General features: G+C 37.1%; 1 protein-coding gene across 1 annotated transcript in view; it reads right to left on the bottom strand.

Moving 5' to 3' along the window:
• KIF16B (kinesin family member 16B) overlaps window positions 1–21,421 on the bottom strand; it is a gene marked incomplete at its 5' end in the record, with an annotated part of 147,245 nt that overhangs the window by 102,819 nt on the left and 23,005 nt on the right. The window contains 8 exons of the mRNA XM_081998627.1: window positions 5,777–5,836; window positions 8,923–8,988; window positions 10,909–11,084; window positions 13,848–13,979; window positions 14,177–14,345; window positions 15,635–15,777; window positions 16,408–16,517; window positions 17,035–17,132. Coding sequence (XP_081854753.1) covers window positions 5,777–5,836; window positions 8,923–8,988; window positions 10,909–11,084; window positions 13,848–13,979; window positions 14,177–14,345; window positions 15,635–15,777; window positions 16,408–16,517; window positions 17,035–17,132 — 954 coding nt within the window. The remainder of the gene's footprint in view (window positions 1–5,776; window positions 5,837–8,922; window positions 8,989–10,908; window positions 11,085–13,847; window positions 13,980–14,176; window positions 14,346–15,634; window positions 15,778–16,407; window positions 16,518–17,034; window positions 17,133–21,421) is intronic.

Raw genomic sequence — 21,421 nt, 5'->3', positions numbered from 1 at the left:
TTTTTAAAAATTCTACAGTTTGTTCTTCAGGAGACTAAAAGCTTGCACAACTTCTCTACCCCATAGCCATCTAAAAGGAGATTCAGTAGACACAAGAATTCTGTGTCAAAGTAGCGGGTGTTAATTGAGAGCACTTTTCACCTGAGGACTGAGGTTATTAAAAACAAAGACATGAAAGAATGAAGAAAACAAATGCTCATTGAAGGGCAAGGTATTTGGAGCAGAACACAAAACAAGTGAGAAGATGAAAAGGAGACAAGCCAGTCAAGGTTAATAGGAAGTAACAAAAAGGCATAAAACAGGAAAATGGTGACGTACGCCCAGCCTTACAGGCAGAATAACCGAGATAATGGTGTTCAAATACCATTCAACAACTGTGGTTTAAAAATTATCTGGAAATGGAAATATATGTAGAATAATGCAGCTTTTACATAGAACACAACAAACCGCTCGTGACAGAGGTTCACTACAGTATACAAGCCAACATGGAAAGGAAATTATTGAAAACAAAATCTATTAGCTTCTGCCACCCTAATCAGCATCAACACAATTCATTTGAGTTTTGGTCTCCTATTGTCTCCGCAGGGTATAGCCAAGATTAGTAAAGAAAGAAAATTCCCCTCTTGAGTATGTCTACCAAAAAATCCTGTTTGATATTAGTCTGTATTTATTCATGATGGCAAGTATAGAGTATTTCATCTCCCTCAAAAAGAGGCATGATATATTAGAAAACATTATAGATGTTAATGCTTGAAGATAGACATACAGTTGTCTTCCGCACGTAGGAATAACCATTGTTAAAGTATAAAAATGTACTACTAACCAGTATTCAACCAAAGGACACAAAAGAGAAAAAGATCAAATAAACAATGTTCAAAAAGATATTTACACAACATGTTTTGAAGTACTGCAGCAAAATTAGTATTATTGATGAAAGTGAGGCTGTGTCACTAAATCCAACAGGACAAAGCCAGTGGAAACAGATACTAGTTAAAACTATTGATCATGAGAATTAGACACACACAAAAAAAAGACCCTGTCCTTTAATAGACTCTGTGAAGACAGATCTCTCTGGGTCCTTTGACATCAGTTGAGCTCCACCACACAAAGCTAATAATAAATTACAAACAACAGCATAGTGAAATAAAAGGTAACTCTAAATCTATTTTTTAAAAAAAGCACCTAAATACCTTAACACTAGGTACAAATGACATACATCAAAAAGGTAGAAGTTAAAGTCAAACCAATTCTACACAAACAGTAAAGGAGAAATTTAAAAGAAAGTTAGGATGAAAAAACAGCAGAGAATTATATTAAGGAATACACATTTTTAAAAGATTAATATAAAAGCTGCTAAAGGTTAGAGAAAGAAATTGGAGCATGCACAAAAGATGACAAAAGTAAGATGCTAGTAAAAGAAAAAAGATCTCTAGGAGAATGACAACACATGCAGTCAAATATAGCAGCCGCATCAAAAGAAGTTTTGTACCAATTAAAGTCTCAAAGAAAGAGAAAAAGATCGAAAGTTGGATAGGTTACCCTAACATCTTCGAAAGCATCCAAAGAAATTACAGACACCACGACTGATCTTTAAGAGAACAATACAAAAAGGACCAAACTAAGGAAAAGAGCAAATAGTTTTTCTTTCCTCCTCCTCTTCTTTTTAGGAATGTGTACTGAAGAACATTAACAGATGGAAAAAAAATCCATAGAAAGATTCAATGACAGTGAGATGAAAGCAAAATCCTAAAGTTAAATAAGCGCTGACGTTTCAAGACACCTGAAGATAGAAAAGCAACGTAAAGCAGTGCTGTTTTGTAAAATGCAATTCTTTTGACAGCTGGTGACATTTGAGGAAATAAGCCAAAGCCTACAGGCCTCAAATCCAACACTATCGCTTTGGGTTTTGATGCAGTATTTTACCCAATGCTGAAGCATAATTTCACATATTTAAGTTTATTAAGCATTAAAATATCTTCCCTTTGATTAAAAAGAGGGAGAGGGGACAGAGTGTAATACTAGGTTAGTAAGGTTAGAGTGTCATGTTGTATTACAGTGAGGAGGTCAAGGATGAAAACAAACATCACCACTGGAAACAATGCTTGTCACTTCAGACAGATTAACAATGCCAAGAAGCTGCCGTGCTACGCAGTAAGGAATGCTTCGTAGGAAGTCAGCACAATTTTAAAACCCCAATGTCTGCAGTGTTCTAGTCTTTGCATAAGGAAAACAGGAGGATCTGGCCTTTAGGTGTGACTTGACAGTAATTCAGAGTCCAGAGGAACCAGTGACCCTGCAAAAGGGCTTCTTCCAAACGCATGAAAGAGCGAACTATCAATACTACCATCACCAGTCCAAGACATGTCCAATCTAACAACAGCATATATGAAGGATTATACAAGATGCTCACAGCTGATAATGACATTCAGCCATACGGACTCTGCACCAAATCCAGAACTGACAACATTTGCAGATAAGATAGTCCAACATACCCAGTCTAAAGATGCACACTGATGGAAAACCGTAACTTCAGGTGAACTACATAGACACAAACGTCAAAGCAGATGGGATAAAAGCTACAAGAAAAAATAAGGAAGAAAACTGGGGTGCACGTCAGCTGCACACATGGCACTGTGCCGACTGAAATAACTGAATTTTAAACTGCCAAATACTATTTATCAAAAACTTGCCTTCACACAGTGTTTCTTCTTCCTCAGTATTTTCTAGCTGGATAGTATTTTCCATTCTCTATGAATTATTTTCAAGGTAGCATTTAGGTGTTACTTGTCTAATTTAAGACAAATGGTAAGAGTGAGCAAGTTTGGGGAAATCTTCCCTGCAAAACAGTATGCATCACTTCTTTTTCAGGCCTGATGAAAGCACTGTATTCAATAAAAGCCAGGTAACTTTTTCCAGCAATATCTGTTGATCTAGTAGAAGACACCAGTATGCCCTATGAACCTTGCTTGCTGTACTTTACAAGGCTTATGCAAAATCCTTTCAATTATTTTGGATTTATACGTCAACAGATTTTTCCCATCAGCCTGGGAGAACAATTCAAAACCATGTGAACTCTGGTATTTAGAACCTAGTATGAGAATGCGTAAGTACATATAACAAGAGTAGGAAATCCCATTCAGCTATTAGTAAGTGCACTTGCATCTGGCAGGCATACATGAATAGATAATAGGCAACTGTTTACATGAATTTTCAAAATCAACTGCCTAAAAGATTTGGAGCAAAAGGTGTTAGGGCCTGAAAAGCAAAAGGTTTTTAATTCTCCAAGCCTGCTGCAGGGCAGGAACTGAAAGGCAGCAACTATCTCAGGACTGCAAGCTCAGAGTGAGGGCAAAGGGAAGCAGGTTTTAAACATAAATACAAATGTGAAATTCTAGTATGTTCGTGAAGAATGTACTGAAGGTTGCTGGAGTATAGCACGGAAAATGTTGCAGTTGTGACTGCAGTGAGGCAGACATACGAAGACAGTCTATTTTCCCAAGGGGTGCCAAGACATTCCAGTTTTACAAATTAACAATGTGTACAGTCTCTGTGTGCAAGAGGGGGCACATCAATAACAAAACAAAAAAGCCAGTGAACTTATAGGGAGTCCATTACAAGAAACACCGCTGCTCTCTGTAGTTTAAAATCAGCTTTCCAGCTACTCAGCCTGGCAAACTTCCAAAAAGCCCTTTTCTACTCATATGCTGGCAGTGATTTCAGGAATTGTTAAACAGGAAGTGAATAAAAGTATGGATAGCTTCAGTAAAATGGTGTAAAATAAAACAATACAACCAAGAAAACTTTTGCAGATTTTCAGTTTTTCGGGGCCAAGAAAGTTTTATCAACTGCGTTGAACCCAGAAGTGAAATATAACCTATATTCATGTATTCAAGTATCAGCACTTAAAAGTGCAAAATACAGAAGCTGTATGAATTAAGCTAACAACAGCTCTGTACCGAAAGAGTACAATTACAGCTTCTGTGGTTTTAAGCCCTTTATATTCAGCTATTTAACAAATGCAGCTTTCTCTTGTTTGTATGATTTGTTCAGTTAACACTTCCTACAATTCTGTAATTTCTGTGGAAGAATCAGTGCATTTCCAACATTAAGCTTTAAAGACTTCCCATATGCTACATCACGTTCACTTTCGTAATTGACCAAAATTCACAAAATCTCCGTGTGACAAACTCCCCAACCCCGACCTAAGAAAAGAGAGGATTAATAAAGTTCTATGTACATATAGATGCTTCAAAGTAACAAAATAACACAGAAATAATGTAAAATTGGACCCAAACCATCTGAGGTATATGCAAATGGTAATTCCCAGTTCAGTATCTGGACAGACATTAAACAGTCCATTCTGTCACACCATCTGCTAGGCAGTTACCAACCCTGCTCTGTTCTCTAAGCTATTTGTGCTTTATTTTTATTTTTAAGCATGGAACCATTCAACTTATTTGGAAGTCAGATAAAAGACACAGTGGTGAATTTAAAAAATAAAGTAATCAAAAAGTGATAGGCAGCAAAAAAACAACAACAAAAAAATCAAGTTTCAGATCAGTGGTAAGGAGAATTAAAAAATTACTTCTAAATGCTTGCTTGAATTGCACTCCAAACAAGTTTATGTTCAGCATATACAGCAAGTCATGAAAGCTTAAGCTTTGTTTTCAAAGAACAGCTTTGTTTAACAGAACAGTTACAAAATTTGGCAAAAAAAAATTAGTCTACATTATGGAAAAGAAACTGTGGGAATTATTCCTCTGTGTGCGTGTGTGCACACACGCACATGTGTGCTTATATTCATGTATGGAACCATGAAGTAGCCCATTAAAGTATCACCTCAGACTATCACCTTAATCACAAGCCAAATGCCAACATAAAACCTTACCAGTACAACTGAACAGCAGGAAAGCAAAGATACATGCAGAGAACACAAGAGTCTCAGTCTACACCATGCAAAAAAAACACAGTATGGAAAATCACCAAGTTGCCCCCTTGGATCTGTGTTAAATCTACAAGACACAAGAGAGTGCTCACTGTGCAGATTTAACCCACAGTGTGTACCCACTGTGTGGATTTAACTGCTCCAGAAGTTGTCCAGAGTCATATAAAGAGCACAATGCAAGCCAGCTCATGTGAACCAGTTGCAAGAATCTCTGTGCTTGAGACTCCAGAGCACACTCAGGTCAGATGGGTTTGATGAAAACCTACTGCAGGAGATTCAACTGCAGAAGACCCACTGAAAGCTGTTTTTCAAGTTTACAAGCCATTTGTGACCAAAATGTGAATCTGAAGGCCAATGCAAAAAAATCTATCCACTATGCATGGCTTTCACTGCGATACTCAGTGTAACATAGAAGGTGATTATTCACAAGTCTTGTTGATTGATACAACACCAACACCAAGGGGATGAGGTTCTTGTGATTGCCCCAGGTTTTCTTCATTTGCAACTCAATAAAAACATATAGTATTTTAAAAATTTGTAAGAGACATGCTGTTTTGCACTGAGATAACTATGGTGAAGAAAAGAGAGAGTTGTGCTCATTTGTATTCATAGTTACTTAATATCTTACTAAAAAAAATACCCCCACGCATAGATATCAACTCTTAAAACCTCTCAAAAACTAATTCCTTGGTATAAGCCAAAACAAGACTGAGAAAAGTTTCTGTTACTAAAGAAAGCCAAAGAAGGCAACTCAGAAATGGAACTCTTTTTGAAGGAAAAATTGTAAGGCTAGCTCAAATGCCAAGTTGAAAATTTGTTTGCTTTGCTTACTTTCAGAATATCTTGAGTTTCATTCCACTTGTTTGTCCACTCTTTGGTCAATTCTTGTACCTATAAAAGAAAACAAATATTGGAAAAAAAAAAATCACGTCTCTTCTAAAGTCCTTGATAATGCATTCTCAGAGAAGTACTAAATATTTGTGCAATTCTTTGTGAAGTTTAATACTTAAACATCTAGAAGAGCACTGTTGCTCCTGCAATAAGTGGCCATACCTACAATTTCTCTCTCTCAGAAAGGAAAAACCACAAGATTCTTATTTATAGTATAAAATGAAATGTAGGACAGGGATAGTCACTTCAAATAATGGTAGGCATTTTCAAAGAAATGGAGTAATTCCATGAAGTGCTTCATCAGTCCTACAAAGTCTACTGCCACAGATTGATCCCTTAGTTCTAACAAGGCAACAGCTCCTTTCCTGCAGCACAGGTGTGTGTGTTCAATCTAAAATACCCCCAGAAATTGCAGAGGATGGCATGCAGAGGAAGAAGCAGACAGGCAGCCTTCGGGACAGAATCAGAAGAGTTTGCTGCAACTTAGAAATCATGCACTTGCTTGAAATCAGCACAGAAGTGAGAAGCTGCTTGCAAAGGCATTACAGACAGGGAAAGCACTGCGTATGAACACTTAGGTTTTATCCTGCCTTTCCTACTCATCCATTCATCCATCTCATAACTTAACTTCCGTAGCTTCCATACTGGTAAAGGCTCTTTTCATTTCAGAGTCTTTCAGACTTTAGAAAGCAGTACATAGAGGGTGCTTCAGGCAGATCCACCTCAAAGCTCTGTCTGACTTGGAATCACAATCACATCAAATAGAATATACATACATACACACACTTTCATTTTTTAAATCATCAGATTGCTGTGGAGGAATTAAATACATAGGCTTTTAAAAACCTACACAATCTTTTATTATTTGAATTAACTTCAACTGCAGAAAGCTGGGGAAGAAAACCCAACAACAAAAAACCCCTATGTCCCTTTATTATTTTACATATAAAACTACTGTAGGAAAAAAGAAGTCTTCAGGTCTGCAATGCAGTTCCTCCAAACATATCCACATTCACTACCTGCAGCCTACCATCCCAGCTGTCTTTGCAGATCAGCTGCAAATTAATCAATGGGAACTAAAAAAGCTTCTCTCATCTCTAGCTGTATCTCAAGATTTCAACCGAGAAAAGTAAATACATCTTTCAATGCATATCAGTCCTTGTGCTGCTAATCAGAATGTTAAAAAATAATTGAAAAGATTAAAGAAAAACATGAAGGAGGTCCATAAGTCTATTCACCATACCAGGATAATTTCTATTCCTCAGAAATCATTTAAACATTGTTCTTATATAAGGACAAATCAATTCATTAAAGAAAGCTGCCATATATTTGTCAGATAATTTAAATATAGTGATAAATTCTTTAGATCTGCACAAACAAATTATTGCACTCATTCAATTATAAAACAGCTATAACCACTGCAATATCTACTAAGAATTTTTAGTAATTACGTCTCTTGTAATTATCATGGATAGTAATCACATAACCTTCTAATGAGGCTGACAAAAGATAATAAAATACGCTCGATATACTTCCCACATAGGAGGGGCCAACACTTCTGAGCAGGACAAGCCATGATTACTGTCAGAGCATGAATAACATACTCCCATTAGCATATAGTCAGCAGTTTATATTACTCAGCTACACTTAGATAAAAGCTTTCTGTTTGTGCACAAAAATAAACACATACTAACATGTTATCATTCACCTCTGATTCAGCTTAAGAATTTTTAAAATCTAGTATGAGTACGAAAAAAAAATTTCCAACTGAAGGCTCATACTACAGTTATGCAGTAAACATTAATTATTGAATACAATATATGCAGTAAGGATTCCCGCATATACTACAGAGTTGTAAAATGCATTCCTAGCAGAAACACAGCTTATGGAGAAGCCTGGACTCTACTTTGCAGCTCTGGTTCATGCTAATACACCTATCTCATCCATTTTTGTCATGAAGTTTATTTTTGAAGTATCACTTCACTAAGAAGTATTTCAACATGTCTTTAAAATTGGTATTACTAGCGGGAATCCTGAAAAGTACAGACAGATACCATACCATTTACTGAAATCAATACAGGATTCTCAAAGCAATGCATTCATTCTCTAATTGTAAATGTTGAAGCAGCACCAGTGTAAACCTTACTGTTTAAACGATCTAAGAAGCCCCTATTTTTTAAAGGCATCATATCTACATTTGATTAGCATCTTCTTGACAATATTCAGAACTAAATATTTGCTTCCAGGTAGCTGAATGATTCTAAATACTTTCCTTTCTCCTCTTCCAAAGTCTGAGTAATGCTATTTTTTTAAAACAGTTTGCAGTAGCTTTAAAAACAGGCAAGTATACAAAAAAGAATTAACATGGAGTGATAGAATAAAGAATGAAAGATTGCAAATTAGACAAATGAGAGTACCATTATATCTATATTCTTTAGGACCCTTTGTGTGTATCTAGACTGCCTGGGAATTTTTCCCAGCCTCTACACTGGGCTGCATTAAAACAACTTGGTGTGAGGTACACTATGAAGTACACCTAGATCTTAGACCCTCCCCAAAAAGAGACAGCTAATTAGGCACTGAACATAAATTTGTTTACACCAAATTTTAAGACTGAAATTTTCTGAAAACCCCTACCCCATAACACAAGTTACTGATTAATTGAAAACATAAAAGAAGCGACCATTTCCCCCATAGATTTTTTACTGTATTTTCTACACACTAAATGCTTTGTTACTGTGATTACCTGTTACTAATTACTCTGGTTTAGTGGCTTTTTCCCCTCTATTCTATTTACAAACATACTTTTTTAGTAAGGCAAGCTGGCCTGGGAACAAATATTTTCACTAAATCAAACTGTTACATAAATACCAAAGACATACTTTCTTCGTAGTTATGTTTTCTTACATTAGTAGGATAACAAAATTTAAAGCTCACACATTTAAAAAGAATGCACCAAGACAAAGTTGTCCGGTGGGAGAAGATCTAGCTGTGTATCAAAGAAAAAACATCCTGAGAGTTACTCTTGCATCCAGACCACCCCTCTTTTTTTTATCTAAAAGCTGTTTTATGAAATTGTAACTCACCCTTGCTTCATTCTGCTGAAGCTTTTCTTCCATACTTAAAGCTGTTGGAGAATCCAGGAGTGCGATCTAAAATTGTCAAAAGTAAACATTGTCAAGTTAAAAAAAATGAAGAAAACAAGTAAGAATTTCTGGCAGAATCAAATGAAAGAAATGCAATTGTTCAACTTCTTTATTTTTTAGGATGAATTCTTTTGAACTCCAATATACATCATTTTACCTTGAAATACTGTAAACAGAGTAATCAAAATCTTGTCAAAGCAGATATTTCAAATACAAATCATCAGTTTGAGAGTACTATTTTAATTCACTATGTATACATATGGTCACACACATGCAGATACTGAAACCAGACACAAGTTTATAACAGGTAATTCCTGATACATCTACCTTATATTTCTGTTAAACATGAAAATTTATTATGCATCAATAGTTAACCATTTTGCTAAAATATATTTGTATATTGATTATCTTTAATAAATATATATTAAGGTAACTAGCCTTAGAAAAGGAAAACTACTATACAACGTGCACACACACAAGCAGCGTTATGCGACCTTCTACACTGAATCCAGCACTATATTTTGGTATAGGTACCTCCAGTGATCTACAGAAGCATTTGCAACACAATATTCTGGGAATATAAAGGAAAGCCACAAAAGAAATTATATAGAGATTTATATTCTACTGTGCATACAAAGCACCACCCGCTGTTTTACCAACCATCAAAAATTCAATTAACTGAAGCAAGTTCTCTATTGTCTCCCACACAGCCACATATCACATCCTACAACTGAATCAGATTTATTTTGTGATATCCACTGTTTTAGAGCTTGGAACTAGGTCAAAGCATTAGATCTTCAAAGGGGTCCAAGTTACACCTACTTGGTTAACCCTAAATCAAACAGTATTTCAAAAATAAATTAATTTTCCCCTCCTAAAGAATATCGGAGAAACACAAGTATAATAAAGTAACACAACCCTATAAAGACTTTTCTAATTGTTTGTAACAAAGCAGAGCTCTCCACTTCAATCATCTACAATACCTGTTACTGCTTCCAACTGTGGTCCTATCCCCTTTTTCAGCAAATGTTTTATAGCATGAGATCTAGCTGAAGTGCTAGTCTTCTATTAAAAAAAAAAAAATCTATGCTGAACTGACATTTCACTATGCACAGCCCATCTAAAATAAAATTAGATAGTTCTAGAAATAAATCTTAAGTATCCTTTCAGATACTTCCAAATCATATTTGCTCAAGTATGAAATCTAGCAGTCACGAATGACATTATTTAGAAGAGACAACTGGCCCAAGCCAATTGCATATTCCTTATTGTTAGCTTGGTTTCACCATCCTGGAAACAGAGGATAAATTAAGCCTAACTGAGCTTGTGCAGCAAGTGTTTATAGTGGCTAATACTGATAGAAGATCAAGAAAAAGAATCATGCAAAAGGGAAGTATAGCGCAACACATGTTTTCTTACACCACCACTGAACACTTATGTATTTAGCACATTACATGCTTTCTTATGTACTGTGAAGCCAAACACAAACAATATGTATTGTTTAAACCCATTCATACTCTCACATTTTTATATTTACACATCTTGGATACTTAATATCTTCTATTTCTTTTAAGATACTAGGTGAAGTACCCCTTCAGTCCATCACGCTAGACCCAGAAAATAGGTTACTGCGCCATCTCCTTACGCTGTGGTGACTACCTGTTCCACAGCACATTGCAATCATGCTCTGATTATATTAAGAGAAAGCTAAAGGCTTTAGGATGACAATTTTTCCCCCCTTATGTTAAAAGAGGTAATCTATTGGCCATATGGAAACTGATTCAATCAGGAAAATAATATTCATTCATAGCCTCATAGAGCTTGTTTACTCAAATCAATATAATGAAAGATAATTATCTCATTATGTTCTAGAAATAGATGTTATAACTCAAGGAAAATTATACATAAATTTCAAGTAAAGCTAACCTGATTCCCTTGAGCAAGCAGGGCTTTTAATCGGGCTATTTCAGCTCTCAGCTCACGGATCAGTTTGACGTTAGGATCCTCATTAATAGTAGGCTTGTTGATGATGTTTTTGGCTCTATTTGCATAGCGAAGTGTACTTAAAGTTTCTCCGTAATTCACATCAGCAGGTGAAATAGCTAAGGAGATGAAATCAGAAATAGTTTATTCAGCACCATATGTTTCATTTAGTAAAGTTAGCTTATACTTTAAAAGTCAGATAAACCTAATGTGGATGAAGAGACAGAAATGTATGATTAACCAGTATGGCTACAATTTGTTCCAATTCTTCACCTAGCTCCACTGCTTTCACGTCACTATAACTTTGCTCAAGTAAACACTGTATTAGAATAATCAGGTCCAATCATCAAGCATTGTAAAGGAATCTTGCTGTCAATCTACTTAACATTTACATTTCTCCAGTAAGCATAAACGTCCTATATCAATACTTTACAGGCTTTCTTGTGAATTTTTTTACAAGAACAGTGAATATTTTGAAAGTATCAACATAATCACTGAATGGAAAAGTCACTTCAGGTAAAAAAACAGTAGGTTCAGTCTAAGTTTTAAAGGGAAATTAGCATTCAAACAAAAAGGAGACATGAAAAAACAAGAGAAGAGCTTCTGTAACTTACAAACCTAGCTGCTCTGCCAAAGCTGCAGGCATCTGGCAGCACATAGAACTGTTACCTATCTGATGCATCAAGAGAAACCAGTAGTATTCTTACAGACAACTTAACCAGAAAAAAACAATGCAGTTTAAATGAAAGTGATAATGCTATCCTTCACTTAATTTTCCTAACAATATACAAGATGTTCCCAATTAAAAAGATAATGACTGCATCCAAATAGATGAGAAAAAACAGAAGAGAACACCATGCATAAGTGATGAGGGACCAGAAATCTTAATAATCAAACTGAACAAGAGACCCAGAGAATCAGACAGTGAAAACACATGAAAAAATAAACAAGTAACCGAAACATTCTGCCCTTCCTCATTCTCTCAACAGTAATAAATATTCTTTTTGTGGTACAGACTCCCTGAATTAGGCGAGATGCACTTGGCAGACTGTAGTTCCCCTAGCTCACACTATCACTTCCCTACTTTATCTACTGTCTCCTCTCCACTACTCAATTATTCTCCTTCTGGAAAGATGTTACAATACATTATAGAAATATGACAAATCAGAATTGGATGGTTTTTTATAAGAGCCCTTCCTACAGTCTGAGATGATCTTTCTGCTTTTTTTTGTGTTTAGTTACAGAAAAGGCAGGCCAAACGTATGTGGACAGCTTGTCAGGCTCCGTCAAGCAATTCAGCTACATCACCAGCGGAGTTACCATTGGAGAAAAGATCAACCGTCAGGGCTCTGCCGAGCAGAAGCATCATTAATAGATGAGGAAGTAGCTGAAAAAGCAGCTGTGCACTGTAATCATTAGTATGGGCACTGAAAGCTCACTGTGTTTCTAAAACTTCTCCTTCCAATCCCTCTGTTAAAAAAAACCCCAAGTTACTCAACCATGTAACTGGAAAAAAAAAAAAAAAAAAAAGCATCAAGAATAAAGGTGCCAGCACAGTGTTACTTAAACAGCCAGAAAAACAGAGTCTGCTCCAAGATCCTCTTTTGGCACTACTATGATCAGTGTGAGGAAAGGAAGTGGCACGGATTCCAAAAACATTCCCAAAATAATGCCACAAAGGAACTGCCATCCAGAGAATTTGACCATAGCAAAGCTACTGAAGAACCAGAATTTGATCCAATGCATTTTATTCCTTTGATTCTGCTCTCTCACCTTTCCCAAGAGAGGACTGCATCAGCTAGACTGAATTTCATTTGAGCAGGAAAGAGCAAGAAAAATTTCAGAGCTGCTCTTCACACCTTACATCTCTGACATCCAAAATCCTCCCCTCCCCTTGAAAATCCTCCTGGCTTCACTTGGGATATTTTGGGAACGGAATTCCCATTCCAGTTTGTTGAAAAACCTGCAACATATATGCCATAGGTAGGTTTTTTTTAACCACATGATCCTTACAGAGCTTCCTGCAAGTAAAAAGGAAGCTGCAAGAAAAGTTTGCAAGATGACTGATGATAAATAATTAAATTTAGACAAAAAGTTAAAATGCTGTGTGCATTCAAAAAGTAGGTTAAAAATTACCACCTTACCCACTGAATGTCAAAAGAGACCAGGTTGTTTCTGCTGCAACAAAAACAACACAGTTTTGGAAAAACAAACCAATGCACACATCAGTACTGGCTAGATGCACAAAGCTGGAGTATTTTTTTTACTGGGGATGAAAGTCTGCAACATGGGGAAGAGAGGTGTAAGGGGAGGAAAGTACAGGACTTTATCTAGGTCCAGGTTTGAGCACTTACCATGAGTAACAGAGCTATCTGGAATGCAAGGGAATCTCAAGAATAAACAGGAACTATTGAAATTTAACTGGTCAGATTCACTAACCATTACACTGCGCTTCTGTCAAAGAATCACAGTAGCGAGGTGTCTACCTCAGATAGACGTCAGAGCAAATGCAAGCTATTAGGCACATACATCTGGATGATCCTTACTTATGCAAACAAATGTCCAACGACTGTACATACACAATTTGCATATGAAAATGAAGTGCTCAAATTCTGGAGGCATACCTGCTATTGTCCATGACATTACTAAACAACTAGACTGTCTCCATATACACAATGAGACCCAGTATCATTCTACTGCTGGAAGAGATGTTCTGCAGCATGTAAGTAAAGGCAGAGTGTTACTAGAAAACTCCAAAAGAAAGAAATCATTAAGATTGTAAACAATCTTCTGCCTTAACATAGCATCTGGAATCTAATTATTTACAGCCACTCCTATTAAGCATGGTTTAGGATGCAAAAAAGTAATTTAAAAACACTTACTGGCAATCATTATAGTTTTAGAGTTTCCTCCTAAGCTGTCTTTTAACAGCCAAGTCAGCACAGAGTCCCTGTAAGGCACAAATACTTGTTTCTTCTTTGAAAGAGGATTTGTTGCATCCTGAGATAAATCAGCTGTTATGTGGAGGTAGAAAAAAAAAATTGCAATAACTATTATGTATTTTTATTCATTTTCAAAAACAGTATATGTTAGGCCACTATTAGTAAGTAAGAAAATGAACAGAAGTGTAAGTAAACAAACAGAAAGGTATTTAGTTATTTAAAAAACAAAACACAAACAAAATAGACAAGCACAAAAAACAGAGACTTACCTAAGGCAGAAATGACATTTCCCAGAGTAACTAGAGATTTGTTAATATTCCCTCCTTCCTTTAATCTAACCCCTGTGGCACCAGTGGCATCTGCTCTCTCGCTTCCAGCAAGATCTACCAAATGAATCTTGCTGACAGTCTCACAGGGCATTTCAGAATCAAATTTAGCCTACAGAAAAAAATTCCAATGAAAAGTGTGTTAAGCTAACACATTCTGAAATTTACTGAATGCACCTTAATGTCCTTCTTCACATGATGATTGAAGTCAACTTGTTTCAATAGCAGAGCTTCAGAAGACAGGTCTATTAGAGGTGCCACAGAAAGGCATTTGATCATGAATTGCTGCATAACCCCCAGACAAGTACTTACTACTGCAAACTGTAGTACCCGCAACTTTCTAGACATTTATGCACACACACGGACTAATGTGAATTGGTATTTACATGATAGAGTGAACATGTGGCGCATTCATTTCATTAAGCTTTAAATGTTGAAAGTTATAGCATACAGACACATTTATACTCAATTTCTCCCCCCCCCCAAGTAACAATTACACTTTTATTCTGTGATTTTAACGAGGTTTCCTCCCAATTTTTATCTTAATTCACATAAGTAAATTCAGATTGCCCTGTTTCAAACTTCCTTCTACTTTTACAGTACAACCTTTTGCTGCCTCCCTCTCACCCTCTTCTGAAAGCTTTGCAACAAGCAAGTCATCATTAGGGAACAGCTGGTGCGCAGGATTTTGTGTGTGTGTATTTTTAGGTGGACACATGCAAAGTTCTATGAGTAGAGCAAACCACCTCTATGCTACCTCCTCTTCATCTTGCAGATTACCTGTGGACTGTCTAAAAAACCCCCGCCCCAAAATGATGAAGAGCAGGGGTCATTAGAAAAGGCATTTACTACCTATAAACAAAAAGATGGCTGTGCTCTAAGAAAATATGTTGAATCTCTCCGTTATTCCACCAGTAAACCAAGGAATATAAATATTTTCCAATAGTAACAGATGAAGAGTCAGCAAGAAAACATTCAGAAAACATTTCTACACTCTACGACTTGGGCCATGGAGACAGGTTTTTTCATAAATCTTGGGTAATACAGTGTGAAAGCTAGCCCAGGTTCAGCTCTGGCTGGAGTCTCACACAACACGCTTCTCGCCCACTCCTGTCACAGCAGCATTACTGGTCACTGTTATTCAGCCTGAACTCCCTATAATTATCTCCTCAAAATCATATTACGTAAATCACATTACAATGCAAATTTTAAAGATTGTAATCACTGATAAACGTATTATAATTCTCAGAATAGTATTTTCACTTTTAACTTTCCCTATCACAAGGCAACAACATTATCTACCCATATTTGCATATTTGACAACCTTATTTAATTATCATATGAATTATTGAATGTCAACACATATTAAGTGTTTTAAGACAGGGGGTTTTGCTTTGTTACCTGAGTGAAGTTGATCGTGAAAATGGCATGCGACCTGCTACTAACATCATTCATTCCAGTTGCAGCTGTCGTTCTATTTATATTTCCTGCATCCATAAGTTCCTCTACATCAGTATAATTTTGCACTAAATGTTTAGACAAATCTAAAGAAAAGCAGAGTGTTACAGTATGCTCATATGTGCACTTGATTTTCTTTACAAAAAGATTCAAATTACCCTCACTACTGCAAAATATTGCTGCAATTAGTGTTTATTGTCATACTTGTTTATCACTTAAGGAAAGGAATGAGGCCTCATGTGAACAATGGAGAACTTAGAAATTTACAGGAAAAGAAGAAGAAAATATGCAATCTTACTAAAGTATTTAGTGCAATAACATAAGCATAATCCCTCAAGAGACACGAGCCTTCCCTGGTAGAGGACAGATTAAGACAATTAGCTCTTAATAGGTTCTTTCCATCCAAAGATTAAAGATTTATAAATTATAGTCAATAAATTCTTAAAACCAATTGCATCTCTTAACATTATGTAAAAATGTATTATAAAGTTACAGATAAAAACTGTATATGTATAATAATCTTCGAATTGGGAAATCAAGTGGGGATACTAAATGAGAGGCTATTCTCCTTTCATGCTTTTATATCAAAGCAAAGTATTATATCCATCATCATTTATATTTTAAAAGATAAAAATGCCCTATGCAATTAGACATGACATTTTAGAATATATCAAGGTAATAAAACATGCAGTGCAAAACACTGGAAGTGTTTTTACCCTCAACATACGGCCCTTCTTTTGGATGTTCTCGTATTCGTAAATTGTTAGTTTTTGATGACTTCCGCCTGAGAAGATCTCTCACACGTTCATTATAAATCTCCAGATAACTGAAAGAAAAAGATTAGAAAACCATTGTCTGATTCAAGAGTCTTTAAAAAAAGGGAAAGCCATGTTAACACTGCGTTTGAAAGCAAGATGCCTGGAGAAGCAAATGGATCCAAAGCTGGCTTAAGACAGTAACAACTACTGTGTACTTGTATCACAAGGAAAAAAGGGGAAAAAAAAAAAAAAAAAATCAAGCAGCAAGTAGAAAGCAAGCAGACATTAACAACAGCAAGATCTCATGTCAGCCAAAAAAAAGTGTAAAAGTAAGGAAGATGCTGTCCAGAAGCAAAGGTGTTTTCACTATCATTTAAATAAAGCAAAATGCACAGGTGTTGGATTGAAGTTAGAAGTATTGCACATTTTGACTACGACTGCCAACAAAAATCAATTATAGGACTGAGGCCAAGCATGGAAAGTTATTTCAAACACACACACTTTTCTCAGAGATAAAGTGAAACAGGATGGCTGTAACTGAAACAAGTTTGATAACCGGCAAACTATAAACACACCAAGACCTACCTGACTTCTGTTCGAAAGGATGCCTCATTTCGCTTTGTTTTTTCACTTATTTTGCTGAATAATCCTTCACAAATTCGAGGTATTAAACCTGCATCACCCTGCAATAACAGCAATGATTATTTCCAAGGCCATATGCACAATCTATTTTGAAAAATAAAACCCAAGATCACTAGATGAGGGTTCCAACATTCAGAAAAAGGGGAACAACCCAAAACTTTTCAGCAAACACTCTCTTGCCTTTTATTTAATTGCAGTCATCTTGCCATTTCAAACCTCACGTTCGTGTTGGAACATATATACTAGCTCCAGGTCTTTGCTATTGGGATATACTCTGGCCCTCTCACTTAGTTCTAATAATCCCAACTGCTTAAGGCAAAAACTGGCTCCTCAGAACAACATATGAACTGCCTTATCTCAATACTATCTTTTCTAACTTCTTCTGTCTCATTTCATTATGGACTTGGCAACATCTGCAGAGAATGAGATATGAGCCATTTACATGAATCCATGAGCCGTTCTCATTCAAACCCCCAATGCCCAGCTCGCAGACCTTCCTGTCTCAAAAGATGCAGCTTTGGATAAATTAGCATGCAGTAACAAAATTAAAGGTACATTCACTGTGTCCCACAACGCAGACAAATTAAATTTGATATCTAACTTCTGAATGCTCGACTCCACCGTTAAAGAGTTTTTATGCATAAAGTGCTCAGCCGCTTTAATAAAGCAAACTGAAAAAACATATTGCTTCTCACAGATCCCTACAGACTACGTGATTTACTAGCAGGGCTGCAACTATCCATTACAGGGTCCTTGCCACTTCAGCTAACACAGCAGCCAGCAGCAGCAGGATGCCATCTTCACGGCTAAGCTGGCACTTGAGAATTGAGCCTCATCCCAGTGAGGCTGCGGCTCCACCACTGCTGTCAAACACATGTCAAGACCGCGAGGCAGCAACTAACACCACCGAGATATCCAGACACTTAGCATACAGCTCTCCTCTTCCCATTGCTCCAAGGAGAATCCTTTCCAGCCAAGCAGTGAGGCAGTAAGTCAAAGCCAGGGTTTTCCCCAGCAGCCAAGAGGAGGAGGAGAGTGCCAAGCAGCTCTGGGCTCAGCTGAGGAAGGCTGCTCGCTCCCAGCTGCCCCGTTCACACCGAGTCCAATGAGTTAGATGACTAACTACCTGCTGAGCACACCTCCTCCCCACCACCTCAGGAAGACAGCAGCTAACACTCTTTCAGAGCTAAAATGAGTGAACGTGGCTCCCAGGAATAAAGGGACAGAACATATACATACAGATGAGCTTTGGGCTCAGAGCTGCAAACTCAAGAAGTAGCTTACAAAACAGTCTGTCAGCTACAATTTGCCTCCAGTCCAAAAACGCGTAACAGATTTGATGCGATGGACTAATTCTAATTCTATGCACCGCTGAGGCAAGAAATGTTCTTGCTTAGAGTCAGGGGCCTTGTAATTAAGCAGGAGGCAACTTAGGACAAACCAGACCAAACATCCAACATAAGCATAGCCCAGGCACTCAAGGCACCTAAGCAGGTTTGCCAGGGGGGATTCTACACGTATCTGGCAGCAGGAAAACACAAAAACAGTGGACTACTCTGCAACAGACTCTGGCAGGGCAAGTGCTCCACGGGCAAAGACTTCTCTTCTACTCGGACCTCTACATAAAATCTGACCCTTTTTGCCCACGCTCACTCCACTCTGCTCCTGTGCTAGTCCCCTCTGTCCTCATTCTTCAGCTTCCCACTGCACTCTCTGTCCCAGCAGTCATCTTTAGGTGCCATCTCTGAGCTCCTCTTCCTCTTTCCTTTGCCCAGGTATAACTCCCAATTCATCATCCAGCCTTTTATTTTTTTTAATCATACACTATCCCTCCATTTTGCCCTTTTCCAGCTTCTTTCTCTTCTTAATCACAGCCTCTCTGTCCTTCTTAAACCAGGCTTCATTCTTTGAAATAATAAGCTATTGTCTCCTATCATACCTAGCCCTTCACCTGACTGCACCTTGGTTTAAAAAAAGAAACAACAAAAACCACCACCCTAGATAAAGGGAGAAACTTGCAGCTTAATCAGGCTTTTTTTGAGACACTTTGAGCAGCCTTTCCCAATATGTATCAATCTCTACTCCAGATAAAGTTTCAGGGTTCTGCATTGGAATTTCCCCTACGCTTTTTTTTTTTATTATTACTTGACCTTCTTTTTTTTTTTTTTCTTTAAACATAGGAAGAAGAAAAAGTAAGACTTTTCTTTCATCTCATGCTTGGAAACACCTGAACAGTTTTAATTAATGCTTAAGGAAAAAACATGAAAGATCCATCACAAAGTTTTAGGCAAGTCATTAGTGACTGACATCATTTAGCAACTGCAAAAAGCATCTTAAAATAGGAAATATTAGCTCTAATTGAGTAACTTCAACCATAGCAATATAGTGATGAGAAAGGAAGAACACACAGTTCCCAGGATATTTCATCAGTAAAATATACATCTTACAGAATGCACACTCTTCATTAGCAACTATATTTAAACATTTTCTCCCTTTCCGCTCGCTACAGCTCTAGGGCAGGATCAACTACATCTTTGACAGGTTTTTTTCTGGGTTACAGAGTTTCCAGTCACAAAAATCTGTGGAACCAAAATAGGTAGTTCACTCCAGAGCTGAATTTTCTCATTAAAAGCCTGTTTTCCTCTGTGCTATCTCACCAGAAAACTCCTTACTGCACTTTAAATATACTGTTTCTTACCTAACGTGGACATAGGGAACAAATTATTCCCTTCCTTTCTGCAGCAGCCTTTCTTGTCTTGGAAGACTTTTGTTCCTCCACAGTCTTCCTTTCTCTGCATATGCAAGTCTGACCTTCCTGACAGATTGTATTTTATAGATCTCTGATCATTTCAGCATCTCTGCTCAAGCATTATTCTAACTGGTCCACATATTTCTTGAAATGATTGCTGCACACAGTATTGGGGAAGAAGCCTTCCAGAGCCAAAAACAGCAGATATTGAAAGCAAAATGAGAATAGAACTCATACTTTTTAAGGAGAAGGAAAAAAGAAAACTTATTTCCAATTCAAGTTTTCTTATAGCACTGTAGTCTCTCTGACAGGGCCATCAATTTTCAAGAATTTAACTTGGTGGCTGAGTATATTTTCTACACGCTCTGTACAAAGCCAGATTAAAGTATTTATGTATCATGGCAAGAAGATTATACCTTTATTATTGAATAGTGTCAAATAAACTTCAGCACCTATTCATTTGCAAAATGTCTTGATGATTACGGTCATTCTATATAGTGAGGCAGTCTCATAAAAATGTCACTTTTATAAATTTCTGAAATCAAAATCCACGTCTAGGTCATAAGATCTTTTCTGGTTACAAAAGTCTATTCTGTTTACCACATTGAAGTTAAATATAAAGCTACTTACGCTGTAACAACCAAAATAAAAAGATTTACAGCTAATTTACTCTCCTAAGCTAAAAAGAGGTGCAAAGTGGCCAATCTTAGTACATTTCAAAAGAGTGATCTATCTAGGGAAGGACAAGGCGCAATATTCCCCTTTTCAATTCTGCTGGGAGAAGACATGCTATATTTTTTTCCCCAAGGATTAAAGGAGAATAAAACCCGTAGAGGTTGCCTTGCAAACAGGCTTCATCAGTCGGCCCTTTTAAGCTGCTCTGCTCCCAACAGCGGGTTCTTTGGGTCCTTGCCCAATCATGGAAGCAACTACAAGAAACTACTCACATCCTTCACTCATGAACTGCCAAATGCCCCTCCTACCATGCCTTCCTCTTCCAGGGTCTTCAATGCAGTGCTCAACAGGACTTAATCCTTAAAATTGAAGTTACTTATCATCTGATAATGGTTTGCCGAAACTTGTATTTAGCAACTCTCATAGAATCTTTGGGTTGGAAGGGACCTTTAAAGGTCCTCTAGCCCCCTGCAGTGAGCAGGGACATCTTCAACTAAATCAGGTTGCTCAGAGCCCCATCCAACCTGACCTGGAATGTTTCCAGGGATGGGGCATCTACCATCTCTCTGGGCAACCTGTGCCAGTGTTTCACCACCCTCACTGGGAAAAAATTTCTTCCTTATATCTGGTCTAAATCTACCCTCTCTTAGTTTAAAACCATTACCCCTTGTCCTATCACTACAGGCCCTATCACAAAGTCTGTCCCCATCTTTCTTACAGGCCCCATTTAAGTACTGGAAGGCTGCAATAAACTCTCATGCCCAGTTTCTGTTCCTCACTTGACAGCCTTCTCTAAACAGGGGTCAAGGACCTATTTTAATCTCTGACCCTTCAAGAGGGCTAAAAAACCATCTCTCTTCAGAAAGAGTTAATCATTCATGTTCTCAAAATCAGTATCTTCTCTTT

The sequence above is a fragment of the Phaethon aethereus genome (genome assembly GCF_964289735.1).
Source record: "Phaethon aethereus genome assembly, chromosome: 3".
Classification (NCBI taxonomy): Eukaryota; Metazoa; Chordata; class Aves; order Phaethontiformes; family Phaethontidae; genus Phaethon; species Phaethon aethereus.
This window is presented reverse-complemented; position numbering and strand designations above follow the sequence as displayed.